Here is a 23316-nt window from a genome sequence, read left to right as displayed (position 1 = left end):
AAGGGCATAGCCTACTGCAGTCCACTATGACATGCAAGTGTTGTGAGTCGGATCAGAACCCTAACCCATGGCCCTATCGTAGCTAAGAAAACAGAAACTTAAAGTCAGTCCTATAGTAACCATGGCCCTATCGTAGCTAAGAAAACAGAAACTTAAAGTCGGTCCTATAGTAACCATGCCACTATCGTAGCTAAGAAAACAGAAACTTAAAGTCGGTCCTATAGTAACCATGCCACTATCGTAGCTAAGAAAACAGAAACTTAAAGTCAGTCCTATAGTAACCATGGCCCTATCGTAGCTAAGAAAACAGAAACTTAAAGTCGGTCCTATAGTCACCATGGCCCTATCGTAGCTAAGAAAACAGAAACTTAAAGTCAGTCCTATAGTAACCATGGCCCTATCGTAGCTAAGAAAACAGAAACTTAAAGTCGGTCCTATAGTAACCATGGCCCTATCGTAGCTAAGAAAACAGAAACTTAAAGTCGGTCCTATAGTAACCATGCCAGTATCGTAGCTAAGAAAACAGAAACTTAAAGTCCGTCCTATAGTAACCATGGCCCTATCGTAGCTAAGAAAACAGAAACTTAAAGTCGGTCCTATAGTAACCATGCCAGTATCGTAGCTAAGAAAACAGAAACTTAAAGTCGGTCCTATAGTAACCATGCCAGTATCGTAGCTAAGAAAACAGAAACTTAAAGTCGGTCCTATAGTAACCATGGCCCTATCGTAGCTAAGAAAACAGAAACTTAAAGTCGGTCCTATAGTAACCATGCCAGTATCGTAGCTAAGAAAACAGAAACTTAAAGTCAGTCCTATAGTAACCATGGCCCTATCGTAGCTAAGAAAACAGAAACTTAAAGTCGGTCCTATAGTAACCATGGCCCTATCATAGCTAAGAAAACAGAAACTTAAAGTCGGTCCTATAGTAACCATGCCAGTATCGTAGCTAAGAAAACAGAAACTTAAAGTCTCATTTCGTACATCTTCATTGAAGTTACATTGACAATAATCTTAAAGACGTTTTGAGCTCATGCCATAACGCAATTAACCTTTGACACACAAATGGAAATAAAATATACCGAAAATAATGTAGTTTAGGCTGTCTTTTGTTTGTTTTTTAGCTATGATATGACCAGCATTAGAACCAGAAGTGGGGGACGGCCTTGTGTCAAGTAGCTATAGCCTTCATAGGGTGTATTACAAGTGAACCAGGGCTTGTAAACAAATTCACATGACTCACAAGCAGCTTGTTTATTGGACAGTTTTGGTGATCTGTCATCGCATCAGGTTTGAGATTTTGGCAGCAGAGGGAGGGAAACAAATCTGATTCCAGTTCCTGTAAATTCATTCAGCTCAGCATGATGATGGACTTCTGTGCTCTTTGCCTTCTGTAAGGGAGCTGGAAAATGTGGTCCCTGCCCCAAAGACTGTAGAGACATGTCACCACATCTTCACGCCAAGTTTGCCCTCACTTCATTTGGTCATGCTAGGCTCTCCAAGCATGAGCAACTGATGGTTATCAGATGTCAACATCAGCCTCCTTCTAATGATGTCTTGACTCCTGTAAATTGGTTGGATTATGTTCTCACTAACGAACCAGTTCTCTGCTTAGAGGACTGAGACTCACATTTTCAGGTGCCGTTATTTGAATGGCATCGTTCTCAACTGGCCAAACGATCTAATCTGTGGCAGAAGGCACAAAACTACAGAAAGTTAGAGAATCGGCCTTGTGCCAGTTTGAATCAGATTTGAATGAGTACCTCTTCCTCTTCCTGTTTAACTGCCCTTGAGCAAGGCACTGAACCCCTGTGTGGTTGTCTTTGAAACAGATAATCTAATGGTTTTATGGGTTTACATTGTTCACAATAAGTGAAAACAGAATATTTGAATAGCAAAAGCTGTATTTGTCGAAAGCTGACTTTACTGGGGTGGACATGTCACGTTAAGGGCAGGGGCGGAGCCTCTAGCATTGCCAGCCAATCATAGCACTGGCTGCTAGAAACATCCCCAAAACGATTCAGCTGGGAGAGTGGATGCAGAGAATAAATTATTAAGAATATTTATAGGCTTATAAAAAACAAATAACCTGTAAATTCACAGATGTGTTTATAGACTGAAAGGAATGGTATAAAACTGTAGGAAAAGCGAAGATACTTTCACCTTTAATTAGTGTGTGTGACAAATTGTGAGTGCAGCCCTCCCTCCCCCTCTGCCTGTCTTCTTGTGTAAACCTATTTGGTTCAGTCAGTGTTTTTGGCAGTCGCTGCTGACCAGTGAGCACAAACAGTTTGAGACGAGGCGAAATCATTTTGAATGATTATGAACAGCAGGATGTTTCTAATGGACCCTCATAGTCAAAACAAATGTGGATTATTTTGAAACAGATTATACACTGGTCAGCCACTAGGAGCAGTACTGCAGTCTGACTCATCTGAGTGAGTCTTAAAGGCAGATATACTGTACAGTGAGATTTACACTCAGCATTTGATTGTCTCTCACCTAAGGAACCTTAAGGGTTTCACAGACTAGATGTTTATCTGTGGTTTTAGGAATAAATAAATACATAAATAAATAAATACATAAATAAATAAATAAATAAATAAATAAATAAATAAATAAATAAATAAATAAATAAATAAATTGCACATAGATTTGTTTGAACAATCATTTTCTACATTGTGCCATGTTAAGTAAACATAATTTACTTAAAGGCCCATTCCGTCGGTTCTGGCGAGAAATAAATGTGCACAAAGTGTTTATTATTGGCAATGAGTGAATGCGCCTTGACGTAACTTAAAAATGGCGACCAGGGGCGTTTCTCTCAGACCAGCCGTTCAGAAGATACATGGAAAAACCGCAGTTTCGAAGTGGATAGCATCTCCTGCCACAGCTAGAGGATGTGACTTCTCGCGGGTTCACGAGCTTGTCTCTTGTCCTAGACGCTAACAGGAAATGCCTGAAGTAGCTTTTAACGTTACGTTCGTCGCTAGCTGCTAGCTAAAGGAAACAACAACACAGACTCCAGAAAAAGTCCAGACTAAATAAATAAATATTTATCTAATGAAGCCCGTCTGGCCAGACAGCAGCAATGTGACCGACATCGGGGGGAAACTAGAGTCAGGACTGTGTTTTCGGTTCATGAAGGAAACTTGCTGCTTGTAGCTACTGTAATGTGGTTTTGACCAGATAACGTTAGCTGCTTGCTAATGGATTTTCAAGATTCAAGATTTTTACTGTCACTCCGTAGTACAAGTATCTGATCACCTGGTCAGAAACTCTGCTAACATTACCGTCTTGTGTGAAGTAATGCAACCCTAACGTTACTACCGTTATGCTTATGGTCATGGAACATTATTGTTTGACTGTAGTTAGCTGCGGTTGTGAGTCTGCCTATTAGAACCATAACGTTAGCTTGATGCTATACGCGGCTAACTAATAGATTTAGCTATATTTATAGAAATTACCACCAGCCCCACTAATAACGTTACTGTCTTGTGTTGATAATGAATCTAACAGTCGGAAATATGCCTAACGTTAGCCTACTGTCTGTTATGCTTACGGTACATTGTTTGACTGTTCAGTTTGGTCAACTCCAGGCATTACACGGTACCGTACATACAGGGGGAGCAGGCTATTTCCTGGCTTGTGCTAACATGAGTATCGACTTGCCCGCAGCCAACGCAAGCCAAAACACGACCAAACATGCCACAATAACGTCCCCTAATTCATCCAGAATCCTTCCTGGGCATCTCGAGGCTGATCTGACCGATAAATTGTCCAGGTTGCCGTTTTCAAGTGACTTTTATGAGTTAACGTTACAAAGCAACGAACAGCTCTGCTGTTGCCAGGCAACTGCTTGTGCGCGTGCGAGTATGGTGCCCGCGCGTCAGCTCGTTCACACGCTGCCTGCAGTTACACTAACGGCCACCGGCGTCAGTAAGAGTGAGTATTGACGGATTGGGCCTTTAATGTACTTAATTTACTTACTAATTAGTTAACCCTTAACTGGCTGTTTTTGAGACCTTTTTGATGAGAATTGATAATTTTTATTGGGTGAAAAAAAGATATCTCCCATGACTATTTGACTAGTCAACTACCTTTTTGGTAGTAATGCCCCTAGGGAACCTTCTTTAGCTCTAGACAAAATAATATCTAACAATAACATATTCTCAGATTTGGGTCCAAGAGACAAAATCTCATAGAGGTCCGTGGTCCTAATGTGGACTACATTAAGAGTCCTCGGTTTGGCTGGATGCTGGACGAAATGGACGGCCTACATCCAGCAACATATAGGCATCTGGGGGACAGGGGGGTCAGGGGGCGGTTCTGAAGGGCAGCCTTTCTGATGGAGGAGTCAGCATGGCGGTTAAAAGCCCCGGTGCAGCGTGCCCGTTAACATCCAAACGCACACGGTTGGACTGAGAAGGGGCTGGTAGATGATGGTTATAGTGATTTCATTCTTTACATGTTTTTTAAGCTCTCTTCACCCGGCAGGCCGATGCTGAGGAAACACCACTGTGCTTTACACTCTGCATCAAAGAGCACAATGCTGAGGAAACACCACTGTGCTTTACACTCTGCATCAAAGAGCATGATGCTGAGGAAACACCAGAGTGCTTTACACTCTGCAACACAGAGCACAATGCTGAGGAAACACCAGTGTGCTTTACACTCTGCAGCAAAGAGCACGATGCTGAGGAAACACCAGTGTGCTTTACACTCTGCAGCAAAGAGAACGATGCTGAGGAAACACCAGTGTGCTTTACACTCTGCATCAAAGAGCACAATGCTGAGGAAACACCAGTGTGCTTTACACTCTGCATCAAAGAGCACGATGCTGAGGAAACACCAGTGTGCTTTACACTCTGCATCAAAGAGCACAATGCTGAGGAAACACCAGTGTGCTTTACACTCTGCATCAAAGAGCACGATGCTAAGGAAACACCAGTGTGCTCTACACTCTGCAGCAAAGAGCACAATGCTGAGGAAACACCAGTGTGCTTTACACTCTGCAGCAAAGAGCACAATGCTGAGGAAACACCAGTGTGCTTTACTCTCTGCAGCAAAGAGCACAATGCTGAGGAAACAACAGTGTGCTTTACACTCTGCATCAAAGAGCACAATGCTGAGGAAACACCAGTGTGCTTTACCCTCTGCATCAAAGAGCACAATGCTGAGGAAACACCAGTGTGCTTTACACTCTGCAGCAAAGAGCACAATGCTGAGGAAACACCAGTGTGCTTTACACTCTGCAGCAAAGAGCACGATGCTGAGGAAACACCAGTGTGCTTTACACTCTGCATCAAAGAGCATGATGCTGAGGAAACACCAGTGTGCTTTACACTCTGCATCAAAGAGCATGATGCTGAGGAAACACCAGTGTGCTTTACACTCTGCATCAAAGAGCACAATGCTGAGGAAACACCAGTGTGCTTTACACTCTGCAGCAAAGAGCACGATGCTGAGGAAACATCAGTGTGCTTTACACTCTGCATCAAAGAGCACAATGCTGAGGAAACATCAGTGTGCTTTACACTCTGCATCAAAGAGCACAATGCTGAGGAAACACCAGTGTGCTTTACACACTGCATCAAAGAGCACGATGCTGAGGAAACACCAGTGTGCTTTACACTCTGCAGCAAAGAGAACGATGCTGAGGAAACACCAGTGTGCTTTACACTCTGCATCAAAGAGCACAATGCTGAGGAAACACCAGTGTGCTTTACACTCTGCATCAAAGAGCACAATGCTGAGGAAACACCAGTGTGCTTTACACTCTGCATCAAAGAGCACAATGCTGAGGAAACACCAGTGTGCTTTACACTCTGCATCAAAGAGCACAATGCTGAGGAAACACCAGTGTGCTTTACACTCTGCATCAAAGAGTACGATGCTGAGGAAACACCAGTGTGCTTTACACTCTGCATCAAAGAGTATGATGCTGAGGAAACACCAGTGTGCTTTACATTCTACATCAAATAGCACAATGCTGAGGAAACACCAGTGTGCTTTACACTCTGCAGCAAAGAGCACAATGCTGAGGAAACACCAGTGTGCTTTACACTCTGCATCAAAGAGTACGATGCTGAGGAAACACCAGTGTGGTTTACACTCTGCATCAAAGAGCACGATGCTGAGGAAACACCAGTGTGCTTTACACTCTGCATCAAATAGCACAATGCTGAGGAAACACCAGTGTGCTTTACACTCTGCATCAAAGAGCACAATGCTGAGGAAACACCAGTGTGCGTTACACTCTGCATCAAAGAGCACAATGCTGAGGAAACACCAGTGTGCTTTACACTCTGCATCAAAGAGTACGATGCTGAGGAAACACCAGTGTGCTTTACACTCTGCATCAAAGAGCACAATGCTGAGGAAACACCAGTGTGCTTTACACTCTGCATCAAAGAGCACAATGCTGAGGAAACACCAGTGTGCTTTACACTCTGCAGCAAAGAGCACGATGATGAGGAAACACCAGTGTGCTTTACACTCTGCATCAAAGAGCACAATGATCAGGAAACACCAGTGTGCTTTACACTCTGCATCAAAGAGCACAATGCTGAGGAAACACCAGTGTGCTTTACACTCTGCATCAAAGAGCACAATGCTGAGGAAACACCAGTGTGCTTTACACTCTGCATCAAAGAGCACAATGATCAGGAAACACCAGTGTGCTTTACACTCTGCATCAAAGAGCACAATGCTGAGGAAACACCAGTGTGCTTTACACTCTGCATCAAAGAGCACAATGCTGAGGAAACACCAGTGTGCTTTACACTCTGCATCAAAGAGCACGATGCTGAGGAAACACCAGTGTGCTTTACACTCTGCATCAAAGAGCACGATGCTGAGGAAACACCAGTGTGCTTTACACTCTGCAGCAAAGAGCACAATGCTGAGGAAACACCAGTGTGCTTTACACACTGCATCAAAGAGCACGATGCTGAGGAAACACCAGTGTGCTTTACACTCTGCAGCAAAGAGAACGATGCTGAGGAAACACCAGTGTGCTTTACACTCTGCATCAAAGAGCACAATGCTGAGGAAACACCAGTGTGCTTTACACTCTGCATCAAAGAGTACGATGCTGAGGAAACACCAGTGTGCTTTACACTCTGCATCAAAGAGTACGATGCTGAGGAAACACCAGTGTGCTTTACATTCTACATCAAAGAGCACAATGCTGAGGAAACACCAGTGTGCTTTACACTCTGCAGCAAAGAGCACAATGCTGAGGAAACACCAGTGTGCTTTACACTCTGCATCAAAGAGTACGATGCTGAGGAAACACCAGTGTGCTTTACACTCTGCATCAAAGAGCACGATGCTGAGGAAACACCAGTGTGCTTTACACTCTGCATCAAAGAGCACAATGCTGAGGAAACACCAGTGTGCTTTACACTCTGCATCAAAGAGCAAAATGCTGAGGAAACACCAGTGTGCGTTACACTCTGCATCAAAGAGCACAATGCTGAGGAAACACCAGTGTGCTTTACACTCTGCATCAAAGAGTATGATGCTGAGGAAACACCAGTGTGCTTTACACTCTGCATCAAAGAGCACAATGCTGAGGAAACACCAGTGTGCTTTACACTCTGCATCAAAGAGCACAATGCTGAGGAAACACCAGTGTGCTTTACACTCTGCAGCAAAGAGCACGATGATGAGGAAACACCAGTGTGCTTTACACTCTGCATCAAAGAGCACAATGATCAGGAAACACCAGTGTGCTTTACACTCTGCATCAAAGAGCACAATGCTGAGGAAACACCAGTGTGCTTTACACTCTGCATCAAAGAGCACAATGCTGAGGAAACACCAGTGTGCTTTACACTCTGCATCAAAGAGCACAATGATCAGGAAACACCAGTGTGCTTTACACTCTGCATCAAAGAGCACAATGCTGAGGAAACACCAGTGTGCTTTACACTCTGCATCAAAGAGCACAATGCTGAGGAAACACCAGTGTGCTTTACACTCTGCATCAAAGAGCACAATGCTGAGGAAACACCCGTGTGCTTTACACTCTGCATCAAAGAGCACGATGCTGAGGAAACACCAGTGTGCTTTACACTCTGCATCAAAGAGCACGATGCTGAGGAAACACCAGTGTGCTTTACACTCTGCAGCAAAGAGCACAATGCTGAGGAAACACCAGTGTGCTTTACACTCTGCAGCAAAGAGCACAATGCTGAGGAAACTCCAGTGTGCTTTACACTCTGCAGCAAAGAGCACAATGCTGAGGAAACACCAGTGTGCTTTACACCCTGCATCAAAGAGCACGATGCTGAGGAAACACCAGTGTGCTTTACACTCTGCATCAAAGAGCACGATGCTGAGGAAACACCAGTGTGCTTTACACTCTGCAGCAAAGAGCACGATGCTGAGGAAACACCAGTGTGCTTTACACTCTGCATCAAAGAGCACGATGCTGAGGAAACACCAGTGTGCTTTACACTCTGCATCAAAGAGCACGATGCTGAGGAAACACCAGTGTGCTTTACACTCTGCATCAAACAGCACGATGCTGAGGAAACACTAGTGTGCTTTACACTCTGCATCAAAGAGCACGATGCTGAGGAAACACCAGTGTGCTTTACACTCTGCATCAAAGAGTACGATGCTGAGGAAACACCAGTGTGCTTTACACTCTGCATCAAAGAGCACAATGCTGAGGAAACACCAGTGTGCTTTACACTCTGCAGCAAAGAGCACGATGCTGAGGAAACACCAGTGTGCTTTACACTCTGCATCAAAGAGCACGATGCTGAGGAGCACCAGTGTGCTTTACACTCTGCATCAAAGAGAATGATGCTGAGGAAACACCAGTGTGCTTTACACTCTGCATCAAAGAGCACGATGCTGAGGAAACACCAGTGTGCTTTACACTCTGCAGCAAAGAGCACAATGCTGAGGAAACACCAGTGTGCTTTACACTCTGCAGCAAAGAGCATGATGCTGAGGAAACACCAGTGTGCTTTACACTCTGCATCAAAGAGCACAATGCTGAGGAAACACCAGTGTGCTTTACACTCTGCATCAAAGAGCACAATGCTGAGGAAACACCAGTGTGCTTTACACTCTGCATCAAAGAGCACAATGATGAGGAAACAGCAGTGTGCTTTACACTCTGCATCAAAGAGCACGATGCTGAGGAAACACCAGTGTGCTTTACACTCTGCATCAAAGAGCACGATGCTGAGGAAACACCAGTGTGCTTTACACTCTGCAGCAAAGAGCACAATAGCAGCTTTGAGCGCCCAGTAATCAGTGGCACATGTCCGTGGATGACTCCACTCGTACAGGTTTGGAGGGGGCACCTCTTCTGAAAGCTGATAGGGTCAATTGATTGTTTTATAAGCTCTTAATTGATAGCACAACCCTCTGGAAAGCGTCTGGCACCCCCAGCGCAGGTTGTGACGAGCTGGATGACAATGTTACGACGCTGCATGCTCTTCTGTCCAATCGAAATCCATATTCTAGAGCAGCCACCACATGCTGCTAAGCTCCACTTCAGGATTTATTGGACTGTATGAGGAGTTTGATTACAAAATCAAATATGGAATATAGAAAAGTGACCTCATGTAAATTGATTGATAGTGCAAAATTGAAACAATCTGTGGTACTTTTTCGAGAATATTAGGTAACTTAAATACTTGGCTCACTTTTACAGTATGGATCCTATTTCAGACATTTTGAAGGATGAAAGAATGATGGATTCTTTTTCTTCCCAAATGGATATATACAGTTAGAATATATAAGTATAGAGAGAGGTTTTTGTTGTTGATACATCTAAACGTATGCATCTTAATCTTCTTTAATTGTTTGACTTGGAAAAGAGATTGCAACTTTCATAACTCATATCCATTTTAAGTATTTTAACCTTCTATTGTTCAACTCAGCACTAAATGCATATAGGAACTTTATGTTTAGTGGCCAAGCATCTCTTAAAAGTCAACTTTAATTTTGTTTTACATTTGTTTTTATTGTATGTTTTATTGTTATTCTTATTTTGTGATTAATCAATTTTTTCCTTTTTCTTTGAATATGGCACATTGTCTGGGTTGGTATGTTGATTTCTGTATTGTATTGTAATGTATTTGTTTTTAACCTGAGCTGCACCAAGATAAACTCCTATCAGCTTTTGTTGACATCACTAAAGTGACTTTGACCTTTGACCTTGCAGCTGGATTCACGCTAGATCACAATCACACGACAAATCCATCTTGTCAGGCTCCAATCTATTGGTTTAGACCAATCAGCATCCTATGAGGCGGGATTTAGGTGTGACGGCAGCAAGAAAGTGAGCCCACGATAGACATGATAGACAGATGGTCCATCCAATCACCTGCCAGATATTTTTTGGAAGTGCCTGCCACCAAAACGGTTTCCCGAGCAACTCCAGATGCATCTGGCAGCGTCAGCTTCAATAAAGTAGGCTATTGAACTTTAAATGTTAAAATCTGGTTTTCTTGAAACAAGTAAAATATGTGCCAATGCAATAAACTAATTTCACTTGTTTCAAAATCAGACCATTTTATCACTTGTTTTGAGAGAGTTCTTGAAACAAGCTGAATTGTGTTGAGGATTTACTTGGTTTCAAGATTTTTTGAAAGGTGGAGTCTAGATCACTATCATGTTGGTTCAATCTGAAACTTTTTTTAGTTAACTATTTAGTTAGTAGTTCTTCTGGTTTCTTGCACATTCAAATATTTGGTTGAGAAGGTTTTGCTTGAACTGGTAATGCTGTAGGTTCCTTATATAAATACATTTGGCCTTCATTTTGATGTCAAATACACACCTGTAAAGTTTCATCACTGCATCTTGCACGGTTTGGACGCTATTGTGTTCTTGAAATCTGTCCACAGTCAGACAGACAGACAGACAGACAGACAGACAGACAGACACTGTGGCTGGTAGTAACACTGTTGTGGCTGGTAGTAACACTGTTGTGGCTGGTAGTAACACTGTTGTGGCTGGTAGTAACACTGTTGCGGCTGGTAGTAACACTGTTGTGGCTGGTAGTAACACTGTTGTGGCTGGTAGTAACACTGTTGTGGCTGGTAGTAACACTGTTGTGGCTGGTAGTAACACTGTTGTGGCTGGTAGTAACACTGTTGCGGCTGGTAGTAACACTGTTGTGGCTGGTAGTAACACTGTTGCGGCTGGTAGTAACACTGGTGCGGTTGGTAGTAACACTGTTGCGGCTGGTAGTAACACTGTTGCAGCAGGTATAGTAACACTGTTGCAGCAGGTATAGTAACACTGTTGCAGCAGGTATAGTAACACTGTTGCAGCAGGTATAGTAACACTGTTGCAGCTGGTAGTAACACTGTTGCAGCAGGTATAGTAACACTGTTGCAGCTGGTAGTAACACTGTTGCAGCAGGTATAGTAACACTGTTGCAGCAGGTATAGTAACACTGTTGCAGCAGGTAGTAACAGTGTTGCAGCAGGTATAGTAACACTGTTGCAGCAGGTAGTAACACTGTTGCAGCAGGTATAGTAACACTGTTGCAGCAGGTATAGTAACACTGTTGCAGCTGGTAGTAACACTGTTGCAGCTGGTATAGTAACACTGTTGCAGCAGCTAGTAACACTGTTGCAGCAGGTATAGTAACACTGTTGCAGCAGGTATAGTAACACTGTTGCAGCAGGTATAGTAACACTGTTGCAGCTGGTATAGTAACACTGTTGCAGCTGGTAGTAACACTGTTGCGGCTGGTAGTAACACTGTTGCGGCTGGTAGTAACACTGTTGCGGCTGGTAGTAACACTGTGTTGCGGCTGGTAATAAATACTCAATTAGTTCTCCCTTCAGAATAATTTCCTCATCATTGATTTTACACTCTGTTAATACAACATGCCTTAGAGTCACGCTGACGAGTGACTTTGTCAGAAGTGCTTTGTAAATGTTGACTCAGTGGAGCAGCCATGCATCAGCTTAGTGTCACACTTGAGACTGGCCTTGATGAGTTCTTCTTGGAAAGATGCTGCGTCTACTTTATTCGTTTACTTTTCATCTTTCATCATGCCGGGCCAGAAAGTGGTGATGGCTTCATAATTGCGTCAGTAAAATGTTTCCTCCACTTTGGGAAACAGAGTTGCAGTCGTTTATTCTCTCTTGTTCCTACTGACTGTCTTGTTGTTATTCTGGCACTGTCATATCCATTTACACATGAGTTTGTGCACGCACACGCACACGCACACGCACACGCACACGCACACGCACACGCACACGCACACACACACACACACACACACACACACACACACGCACGCACGCACGCAGGCACACACACACACACACACACACACACGCATGCACGCACGCACACACACACACACACACGCACGCATGCCACATGTAACAAATGTCACAAATTTTAAGATGTGCGCTGGCTGCACATCTTAAAATTTGTGACATGCTCATTCTTTCTTGAATTTGTCCCAACCCCAAATAAAACATTGCAGTTTTACTATGTGTGTCTGCAATAGGTTTCTAAAATGTGGCATTTTATGTCTCTGCAAACCTACAATCTCAACATAAATTTGAAACCAAATGGTTCATTTGAAAACCTTACTGCCTTTTAAATGCAAATAAACAACTTGAACAAACTTGGTTATGTTTAGGTAAGAAAAACAACTTGTATCACGTTAGGATTATGGTTTACATAACAGAAACGTTAAATGTGACCATGCCTGGGGATCGAACACGGCTCTCAAGTGTTTACGCCGTCCATCCACCCTGACCACAACACCCCTACTGGTCACCTCACCACATTTCAATAGCAGACTCTATGACATGTATAATGTTAATATACACGTAAACATGATGTGCAACGTATTTGATTCAGAAATGTTCACATTGTACATATCAGTGGATTGCAGAAACGTACAATGCTGACATTTTATTCTAGCAACCTGATTTGTCCTTTTTATTTATCTCTACGATGTGCTTTTGTTTTCTCACACTTTCTCACACAATTCTTGGTCCTTTATTTTATATTTATATTTATTATTATATTGTATATTATATTATATTATATTATATTATATTATATTATATTATATTATATTATATTATATTATATTTTTATTTGATAATTTATATGTCAGACAGTGTTTTGCTGAAGCTGATAATGGCTCATGGATTAAAGTCGGTTTGGTGTAAATTTTGGGCGAGGGTGCAGGGACGTGCAGAGAACATTAGAGGGGCAGGGGCTCAAATTCATAAAAGGGCACTACAGCCGCCGTCCAGAGGCAATTTGAAGGCCAATTTAGGGGTATAACTCATTTTAAATATTCCGATTTTAACCAGATTTAGAGGAATATCTCATTTTAGGATGAGACTTTGACAAACATACATACCTGATTCACGTTGACTGACTGATATATCTGTCAGACTGTGTGCGCCTGTGCTGCTGCTGTCCGTCTGCATGGTTGCTCTGGCTGAGTGGAGTGCGCACTGCTGGAGTGGGTGGGGACGGGCCACATGCGTTTTTGGGTTGGTGCCTTCAGGGGCGGTTTAGAAAAACACTGCTCCTTGCAGATGCCTATTACAAATGGTGCATTCAAGGCCAAGAGAGCTCGGAAAAGGCATTTCTCTTTGAATGCTGCCTTCAGTGATGGCATGGAAAGGGCAATTTCCATACAAAGCACCATTAGAAATGCATTCATGGTCAGGAAAGGGCACTTTTTATTTGATTTTTTCATGTGTCTGAGCTGTTTGTTTTGTTCATGTGTTGTTGGAATGAAAATGAAAAATGTATTATAATAATTAAAAAAAAAAAAAAGGCACTTTTTACAGACTGAAAAAAAGGCAGGGGCTCAAGCCCCCTTTCATGTCTATGTGTGCACGTGCCTGCGAGGGTGTATTAATTATGATGGCATCTCAAGCGTTTTCACATAAAGTCCAGTTTTCTTGCTTCCCTGAGGACCCGTGTTGGGCAGTAATGCGTTACTTAGTCATGCGTTACTGTAATCTGATTACTTTTTCAGTAGCTAAGTAATGTAAGGCGTTACAATTTCCAAAACAGTAATTACATCACGGTTACTAATCCAAGTAACTTGCTCTTAAGTGTTGTAATTTTTTACAACATTTGGGCGTGATCAACCCTTCCGCAGGCAACGTTGCAGACAGAGTAGGAAGGCTGATCCGTGAGCGGCTGCTTCTGGGACGCGGGTCGGGGTCTTAATCGGCCTCGGCTGGGTCTAAGTGGCCCAGGGTGTATGATGTTGAGAGACCCGAAACACCTTACAACCCCAGCTAACATCACTGATGACGCGTCCCAGCGCATGCTGTAGCATGTATTTTAAATCTAAGTGTATATGCGTGTGCATACAAATAAAAAATTATGTTTACTAATCTAAGTAACGCTGAGTTACTTAATGCAGAAAAACAAAAGGAAAACTCAGGAGAGACCATTTACAGTTATGCAGTTTGGCCGATTGTGGACACCTGTATTTCGTTCCAATAAGGTGAATTCAGTTGCAAAAGGATCTGGCTTGCTTGTACGTCACTATTTCTGGGGTAAAAAAGAGACTAGTAACGTCACTAGTAATGTAACCAATTACTTTTGAAAAAAGTAATCAGTGAGGTAACTTGTATTACTTTTTAAAGGAGTAATCAGTAACTAATTACATTTGCCGACTAACTTGGCCAACAGGAGGAAGACAGAGGAAAAACCACTGAGCTGGTGAAAAGTATAAACTCACGGCTCAGATAAGATTGGGAATGTTACGCACACACACACACACACACACACACACACACACACACACACACACACACACACACACACACACACACACACACACACACACACACACAGGATGATGTCAGGGAAGGAAGTTAGTAGGAGATATAAGACTTGCCATATTTATATCCAAACATTGCCAAAAACAGTCACTAGTCTTTTCCATTGACGGGCATCATGGCTTTCTGTGCTCGGCCATCTTTCTGACTCCTGTGAATTTTACGGCACATTTTTATAGTATTTGTCATGGAAGTGAAACCTGGCAACGTCTTCTCGAGAGGTTCTGCTGCACAGAGCTCTGCCCTGCAAACATGGCCTCCACATCCCCCACCTAATTTACTATGTCATCCGTAAATCTGTGTGATTTTAAGTGGATTTTATGGAATGTTTTTTTAAATTGGATTTGTCACGGACATGATACTCGGCGACGTTTCCACTGCTGATGTCTGGGCATGGTTTGCCCCGAAAGTGTTTGCTGTAAGTTATTGTGATAGCTGTCTCTCGTTTGTTTTTTGTTTTTTTTAGGAAACTTTGGGAGATTTTGGTCAGATAAATGATACTTTGCACTGTCTTCACTGCAGAGCTGCTGTCCGCCCTGTCTTGATCTGAAAATCATGTCATAACTTCATGTATAAACTTGGGATTCGGAAGGAAATGTCACAGGATATATATATATATATATATATATATATATATATATATATATATATATATATATGGTTGCTGCACTACTGCTTCCTCTGGTCGGCCTGTTTGGGGAGAAAAGCGTGCTCCTCCCACACACTACGTCCTGCCTGTGAAACTCCTCGCTGTCAGTTGAAAAGAAGTGGCTGGCGACTGCACATGTATCAGAGGAAGCATGTGCTAGTCTACAACTGTTCCCAGATCGGCAGAGGGGGTGGAGCAACGACAGGGACAGCAGGGGGAATTGGCCAAGTACAATTGGGGAGAAAACAGGGGGTGTGGGTGGGCAGGAGGCGTTGGGGGAATCCGCAAAACCTTGATCAAATAATAGTAATAGTAATAGTAATAATAATAATAATAATACTAATAATAATACCAATCATACTACTAATACTAATAATAATAGTAATAATAATAATGATAATTTACCACCTGCCATCCTCCTCCTATCTCCTCCGGGAGGTGACGTTTCAGTCATGGAAAGATGGAAGCACGCTTGCCCTTTTCGGCAACTCGCTTAAAGAGTTGTTGGACTTATTAAAGGACATAAAATCTTATTATATGCCATCCACATATCTCCTTCGGGGGTTTTGAGGAAATTTCACAGATCATTTTTTTGTGGTATACTTGTCATGGAAATTATACTTTTCATGTGTTTTCAATGTGACCGTCTGTTGAGTTTCCAACCAAATCAAATGAAAAGAGAGCATCTTGCGATCACACCAGCCGCAGCACCGGCTCGTCATGTATGGTGCAATGGAACACATGAGGAAGAGAAGTGAGTTGGGTCTAAACAGATGAACTGTGCCAGATTCATTCAATATGCCATAAGCCTCCCCGCCACCAGTGGTGTACACTGCAAGCGCTAACTGCAAGCGCTAACTGACGGCACGGTCGGTGCTCTCGAGTGCGTTCTATGGTCAACTATTAAATTACTTAAGACAAAAGGTGACTTAAAACCAGAGGTGGCCAAATTCTTTCATATGAAGGGCCAGAATTAAGCTGGATGGATGGCTTTGGGCCAAAGATAAATGTTGATGTTATGTGAAATCAAATTAAATTATATTATTTTATAGACGATTTACATTCTAAATCTAAAATAGGTCTTCTAGTTTCATATGGTAAACGTATCATCAAGCTAGCTTTAAAAATTAGCCTGCCACAGCCTCTGAAAAACAGTAATATTGTATTCCCCCCCCCCCCCCCCCCCCCCCCAAAACCATGGAGGGCCAAAACAAACTAATGTGGACCAGGAGCATATAGGGGACACACACACACATACACATACACAAACACAAACACACGCGCGCGCACGCACGCACAACCACACACACACACACACACACACACACACACACACACACACACACACACACACACACACACACACACACACACACACACACACACACACACACACACACACACACACGCACAGACAGACAGACAGGCAGTCTGTCTGTATGCCTGGCCCCCTCTCTGCCTGTCTGCAGGGCCGGTTCCAGAACAAGATGACTAGGGGTGCATCCTAGATAGGAAGGGGTGCAGATGCCCGGCCCGGCCCGGCCGAATTTTTCGGGCGGCCGAAGGACGGCCGCCCGAAAAATTTGACATGTTATTTTACTAAAAATAATGCATTTGACCATCATTTCAAGTAGAATGATACCACCCAAGCAAGAATATTTCAAGTGTTTCAAGTGCTTTACTGAAATATTTGGACCATATAATGATAATACAATTATCTCAACCTTAAAAGGTTACATATAGGTGCCAAAAAGCCATAAAATCACATCAAAGAACAAAGAAAAACAACAACTATAATTCAAGTTTAAACAGTAAGTGTGCAGCTGTAGCATTTATTAAAAAAAAAAAAAAAAAAAAAATGTTTTTTTTTTTTTTTTTTTTTTTTTTTTTTTTTACTTTTCAACTGAGCATGCAGACAATTAAAATAAGGGTGCAATGCATGCTTTTGCACCCCCGTAGAACCGGGCCTGCCTGTCTGCCTCTCTGTTTCTCTGTCTGTCTGTCTGCCTGTCTGCCTGCCTGTCTGCCTGTCTGTCTGTCTGTCTGTCTGCCTGCCTGCCTGTCTGCCTGCCTGCCCGTCTGTCTGCCTGTCTGTCTGTCTGTCTGTCTGTCTGTCTGTCTGTCTGTCTGTCTGTCTGTGTGCCTGCCTGTCTGTCTGTCTGTGTGCCTGCCTGTCTGTCTGTCTGTCTGTCTGTCCTAGAGATGTTGCTGTTTTTGTCTTTAGGTCCTGAGCTGGTGGACGGAGACATTGTCCCCTGAGCAGCATCCATCAGAAAAACCTTCTGCTTGTTTTGGCCACTGGTGTCCACAAATACATCTGTTGTCTGAATTATTACAAGGAATATATGTGTGTGTGTGCGTGCGTTCATGCATGTATGTGCGTGTGTTAGGGCTGTTCTCGTGAGTGACGTCCATCCGGCTGGATGGCTGCAGTCCTGTGTTCCAGTAGCGATAAGAATAATACGACTTCCAGTTGGATTTTCAAAATAAAACGATTCTGCACAAGTCTAAAGCACACAGAAGCCATTGAAAATGTTTTATCTTGGTATTTCCCTGTCTTTCTGTGTGTGCATAACGAGGGGAGAAATTGACAGAGCGCACTGTGGAGACAGCACACGCACACACACATACACATACACACACACACACACACACACACACACACACACACACACACACACACACACACACACCTGCCAAATGTTAGGCGCTAGTACGGTGCGACCAATGACAATGTTTAGTCGTGTACTACTGGGCAGATTTTAGGGCGCATATAGTGGAACCAACTGGTCGTACTCTGAAGCCCTGCACATTCCTTCTAGACTGCCCTCTAGTGGACAGAACAGTACATAACAACAACAACAACATGCTGATAGACATTACTAGGCTTTATAAGCCTGAATCAGGTAGGTACAGAGAAATAGGCTAAATATGAGCATTAAGAATTTGGATTGGATTGGATTATAGAGGAAGAGTCACGTCTGTACTGTATGATGTGTGAAAATATCAGCATCATACGTGTGTGTGTGTGTGTGTGTGTGTGTGTGTGTGTGTGTGTGTGCGTGCGTGTGTGTGCGTGTGCGTGTGCGTGTGCGTGTGCGTGTGCGTGTGCGTGTGCGTGTGCGTGCGTACCTGGCTGGTGAAGGTGATGTGGTAGGTCTGGTACTGGACAGGAGGCGGAGTCCAGGTCAAAGTGACAGACGTCTCTGTGACGTCCTTAGTGCTCAGCTGAGAAACACCTGACAGGGCTGGAGAGAGAGAGAGAGAGAGAGAGAGAGAGAGAGAGAGAGAGAGAGATTGTTGAGTCATTATTGGCAATCTGTCAACAGCTGATAAACGGTGCCGCTTTGGCAACATGTTGTAGGTTTCTTTGCGGTCATGCTAATAAAGGCAAGTTTGATTATGATTGAAATGGGATGGAGAGAGTGAGTGAGAGAGAAAGAAAGAGAGACAGAGAGAGAGAGAGAGAGAGAGAGAGAGGGCAGAGAGAAGGTGGGTTTCCATCACCCACCTGTGTGCATTTTCAATTTGCGCAAGTGGAAACGTTGCAAAATTCAAAAAAGCCTTTAAATATCCCCAAAAAGTTGTCACGCTTGAGGGAGGTGGAAAAGTTGGTTTATCGAGGAAAATGGAAATGTGAAAAGGAAAATCTGATAGGAGCAGTGGAAACAGATTAATCTTGAGATTAAGATTAATCTTTAACCACACTCCATTCATAAACCATGCCATTTTAACAGGTGACTCACATCTAGAATTGACATTTTATTCACCCTCCATGGATTATATACAGTATATGTAAACTTGAAGAGTGGCGCCTGGTAATCCATTTGACATACCTCTGTATAATCAAGAACCTTTAAATTACTATGTGGTGTTTTTCATAGCAAGACAACAGCAGCACGTTGGTGAAACATGAGCAGACCAGCAGAGGCAGACAGCAGTGTGCTAACCAGAGCAGATCAGCAGAGGCAGACAGCAGTGTGCTAACCAGCTGTCCTGGATGTATTCTCTTTACCTCACATATTATGCAAAGAACACGGGCTTCATGTCCCTCGTTTGACTGGCCTCCTCTTCACCAACTCCTGATATTACGCATTACGTAGTGCAGTGATACTCAACCTCCGGCCCGGGGGCCAGATGCAGCCCGCAATATAGGCTGCAGAGTGGCCCTCCGACCATTTTCTAATTCACAATGAAAACTAACGTGAAATAAAGCTTGACTGAGCTCCAGCTAAATTGTCAAAATCCGTCAAAATAACTTAACCCAACTCATTTAACTTAACCTAACTAACTATCCTGTGTGCAAAAATGGTCAGACTAAACTTCGGCTGACACCCCAAAAACCTACAATCTGCTACAGAAAAATGCATATTAATGTTTCTTTATTAACTCATTGAGTGCCAAGGACGTTGATCGACGTCAAAGTAAATAGTGACGTAGAGTGCCAAAGATGTCGATCGACGTCAAATGCGTTTTTTGACGGTGGGACGTGGATCAAAGCCTCCTGCATCTCCTGTACAAATATTGTAGCTATTGAACCTATTTTACGGACTCATTAGGTGGCGACAGTGCTCTCCAGATTAGAGAAAGGTCCGGAAAACAGCAGGAAAAAGCCCCGTGATGAAAGAGAAACCGCTCATGCTGCAGCCAGAGCCATATAGATTGCTCTGGCTGGAGTTAACGTTGGCTGCGAACAGCAGTCAATCCGCGCCCACAACTGAGCCCCTCTGCCTCTGTCTGTCTGTCTGCATAGTTTCTCCACACGATTAGCCGCCAGAAAGGCAGCACCCGACGCCGAAGGGCCAAACCTTTCCCTGCAGTCCGGTTTGGCATTTCCGTGTCGCGCTGGGAGCCGGCGCACAAAAACGGAGCGCTCCGAAAATAGACTGGGTGCGTGTTAGGCTGTGTGTTCAACACAGTCTCTTAGAAAAACGTATAATACCAACGATATGGACCAACGTTGCTATTTTACAATTTCGGCTCGAAAAACGTAAAATATTAACGTTCCGAGTGGTTAGGGTGAGGATTAGAGTAGGGGGAGGGGTTAGAAACAGAAAATCTCCGTAAAACACGCCCAAACCCCGCCCACCGCTGTAGACGCATACGTTCCCATTTTACAATTTCTTAGCCGACATCGTAAAATAGCAACGTTTGTCCACAAACGTTGCTATTTTACGATTTTTTTGGAGATCGGGTTGGTGTGTTAGTGTGGGGAGGAGTTTGCAGCTGAGGGGGGGAGAGGGGGGTGGGGCACGCAGGGCACCACACAACTACACCACGTCACTACATCAGAAAATATTAGCTTCAGACTCAGTGAATGTGCTTGAAATGCTTCATTTCACAAAAGGCGGAATAACTCAGCTTCTAATTTGAAACGTGTCTTTTTGCTCAAAACAACCTATCTTCTCATAACTAAAGGCTCATAACTAAAGAACGGAAAATGGTATCAATAAACTTTTTTTTGCAGATGATAGAAGAGAGTCTCATCGTTCTTTGTGCCTGTTCAGTGTTTACATAGTAATATCACACAATATTCTGTGGGCCTCGAGAAATAACTGAAAACGCTCTGAAACTCTGGCACTGGGAGCGTCCGTTCTCCAAAAGTGGCTGGCACTCAATGAGTTAACTGGCCCCTGGCCTCCTATCATCTTTTACAAAAGTGGCCCACGGGCAAAGCAAGTAGCCTGAGTATCCCTGACGTGGTGGATGGAAACGCGCATAATTTCACAATTTATTTTGCCGACTTTCTGAGAATTCGGTTAAAAGTTGCGATACCTATGGATGGAAACGCAACTATAGACAGAGAGAGAAAGAGAGAGAGACTGAGATAGACAGAGAGAGAGTGTGAGAGAGAGAAAGAGAGAGACAGATGGACAGAGAGAGAGTGAGAGAGAGAAAGAGAGAGAGATTGAGATAGACAGAGAGAGAGTGTGAGAGAGAGAAAGAGAGAGACAGATGGACAGAGAGAGAGTGAGAGAGAGACAGAGAGAGAGATTGAGATAGACAGAGAGAGTGAGAGAGAGAAAGAGAAAGAGAGAGAGTGAGAGAGAGAAAGAGAGAGAGAGACATGGACAGAGAGAGAGAAGGAGGAGGGGACGAAACATCTGGATACAACAAGAGCCAGTATAGGCCTACAAAATGCATTGCATCATTCCACAGCACGAGTATCATGCTGCTATTGGAAGTTGATTCACATTATCCCATCATTACCACGGCCCATGAAACAGTATGGTGTACGACATGTGGATAATGTGCTTATTTCCATTTAACTGACTGCTTCACATTTTAAGTCCTTTAATAGCAGCAAATGTCTCCAGCTGAGCCTATAAGCCGGGGATCTCCTAGCTACAGCCTCGCGGGCTTTCAGCTGACGTAATGCACCCTTCTGGCAGCCATATTGGACAGGTCTTGGGCAACAGCTGATTGCGTTTCTTAACATAAAACTGACGGCGTGTCTGTTCGTACCCGCGGGTAAATATCTTCTGCTGTGTTGGGGGGCTTCATACCCCTATTTACCAAGCACAGCACAGCGGAGGAGGCTCGGAGCTGCAGGGCAGTGCAACCTACTACGGTATCTGCACGCACACACTACAGTACATCCATGTATCTGTAGTTCATCTATTAATTAAATTACCTTATTTTGCGTGACAAAGATACATAAAGCCAATACGCACAGCTGTGTCTCTCTCTCTCTCTCTCTCTCTCTCTCTCTCTCTCTCTCTCCCTCTCTCTCCCTCTTAACGTCTTTGAGTGGTTTTTGGTTTTCACACTATATATCTGAGCTGTGACAGGCGATCACACATTACAAGATATCCCACCAGGAGAATCCCCGACAAGTCCGCAAACGCAGTCTCACACCGGCTTTATTCTTTCTAAACACATGCTCGCACATCGATGGGTCATTCTCCAAGAATGGTTCAATGTTAAATTTATTAAGTCGGAGTTATTACGTTTATGGCTATCTCAAAGATGATTTGTGTTTCGAATGGATAATAGAATGATTCTAGTAAAGATATACGATTTGCATAGCTACTTAAATGTTTTTTGGTTGTGGGGCAGTTTGTACTATGAATGTACTCCTCTGCAGACAGCACACATCACCCCGGCTGTGTCTGCCTCACTATGCTCTTCTCTCCTGACTACCACTCACGACACGACTAGATATCAAGCAGGCTAGATATTCCTGGGGGGTACGGTGGTGCAGTGGTAAGCGCTGTCACCTCACAGCTCGAAGGTCCTGGGTTCGATTCCCACCTGGGACGCTGTGAACGCTGAAGGAATGCGTGCCCGTCCGCATGTCCTCGAGTGCCCACCGCCCGGGTGGGGTCGTCAAAAGGGCCTTTCTGTGTGGAGTTTGCATGTTCTCCCCGTGCCTACGGGGGGTTTCCTTCATATAGGAACCCCCTTCACCAAAACATGCAATATCCTGGTTGCTGATGTGGTGCCTCCTCTGGTCGTGAAGGGCGCCTGTTCAGAGGGAGGGGAACTCGTTGGAATAGCGTGATCCTCCCATGTGCTATGTCCTACCGGTGAAGCTTCCTCTGTCAGGTGAAAAGAAGCGGCTGGCTAACTGCCCATGTCTCGGAGGAAGCATGGAGCCAGTTTTCGGCTCTCCCCAGATCGGCAGAGGATGGAGTAGCAACCAGGATAAATAAATTAGCACTAATGGGGGATAAAAATGGGGTAAAAAAACGTGAAAAAAAAATATATATATATAAAAAAAAAAAAGGCTAGATATCCCTCTGACCTCTGTGACAGGAGAGCCAACTTGACCCCCCTCTGATCAGGGAGGGTTTGTCGCCGAGCTCCAAAAACAGCTTGCCGAGGGCTCGGAGCACATAGTGT

The 23316-nt window shown here is 43.7% G+C and overlaps 1 protein-coding gene across 1 annotated transcript in view; it reads right to left on the bottom strand.

The window, feature by feature from the left end:
* Window positions 1–23316, bottom strand: part of tnxbb (tenascin XBb) — a gene marked incomplete at both ends in the record, with an annotated part of 99301 nt that overhangs the window by 54068 nt on the left and 21917 nt on the right. The window contains one exon of the mRNA XM_083645898.1: window positions 18604–18719. Coding sequence (XP_083502024.1) covers window positions 18604–18719 — 116 coding nt within the window. The remainder of the gene's footprint in view (window positions 1–18603; window positions 18720–23316) is intronic.

This window comes from Poromitra crassiceps, assembly GCF_964638095.1.
Source record: "Poromitra crassiceps genome assembly, chromosome: 11".
NCBI classification, from domain to species: domain Eukaryota; kingdom Metazoa; phylum Chordata; class Actinopteri; order Beryciformes; family Melamphaidae; genus Poromitra; species Poromitra crassiceps.
This window is presented reverse-complemented; position numbering and strand designations above follow the sequence as displayed.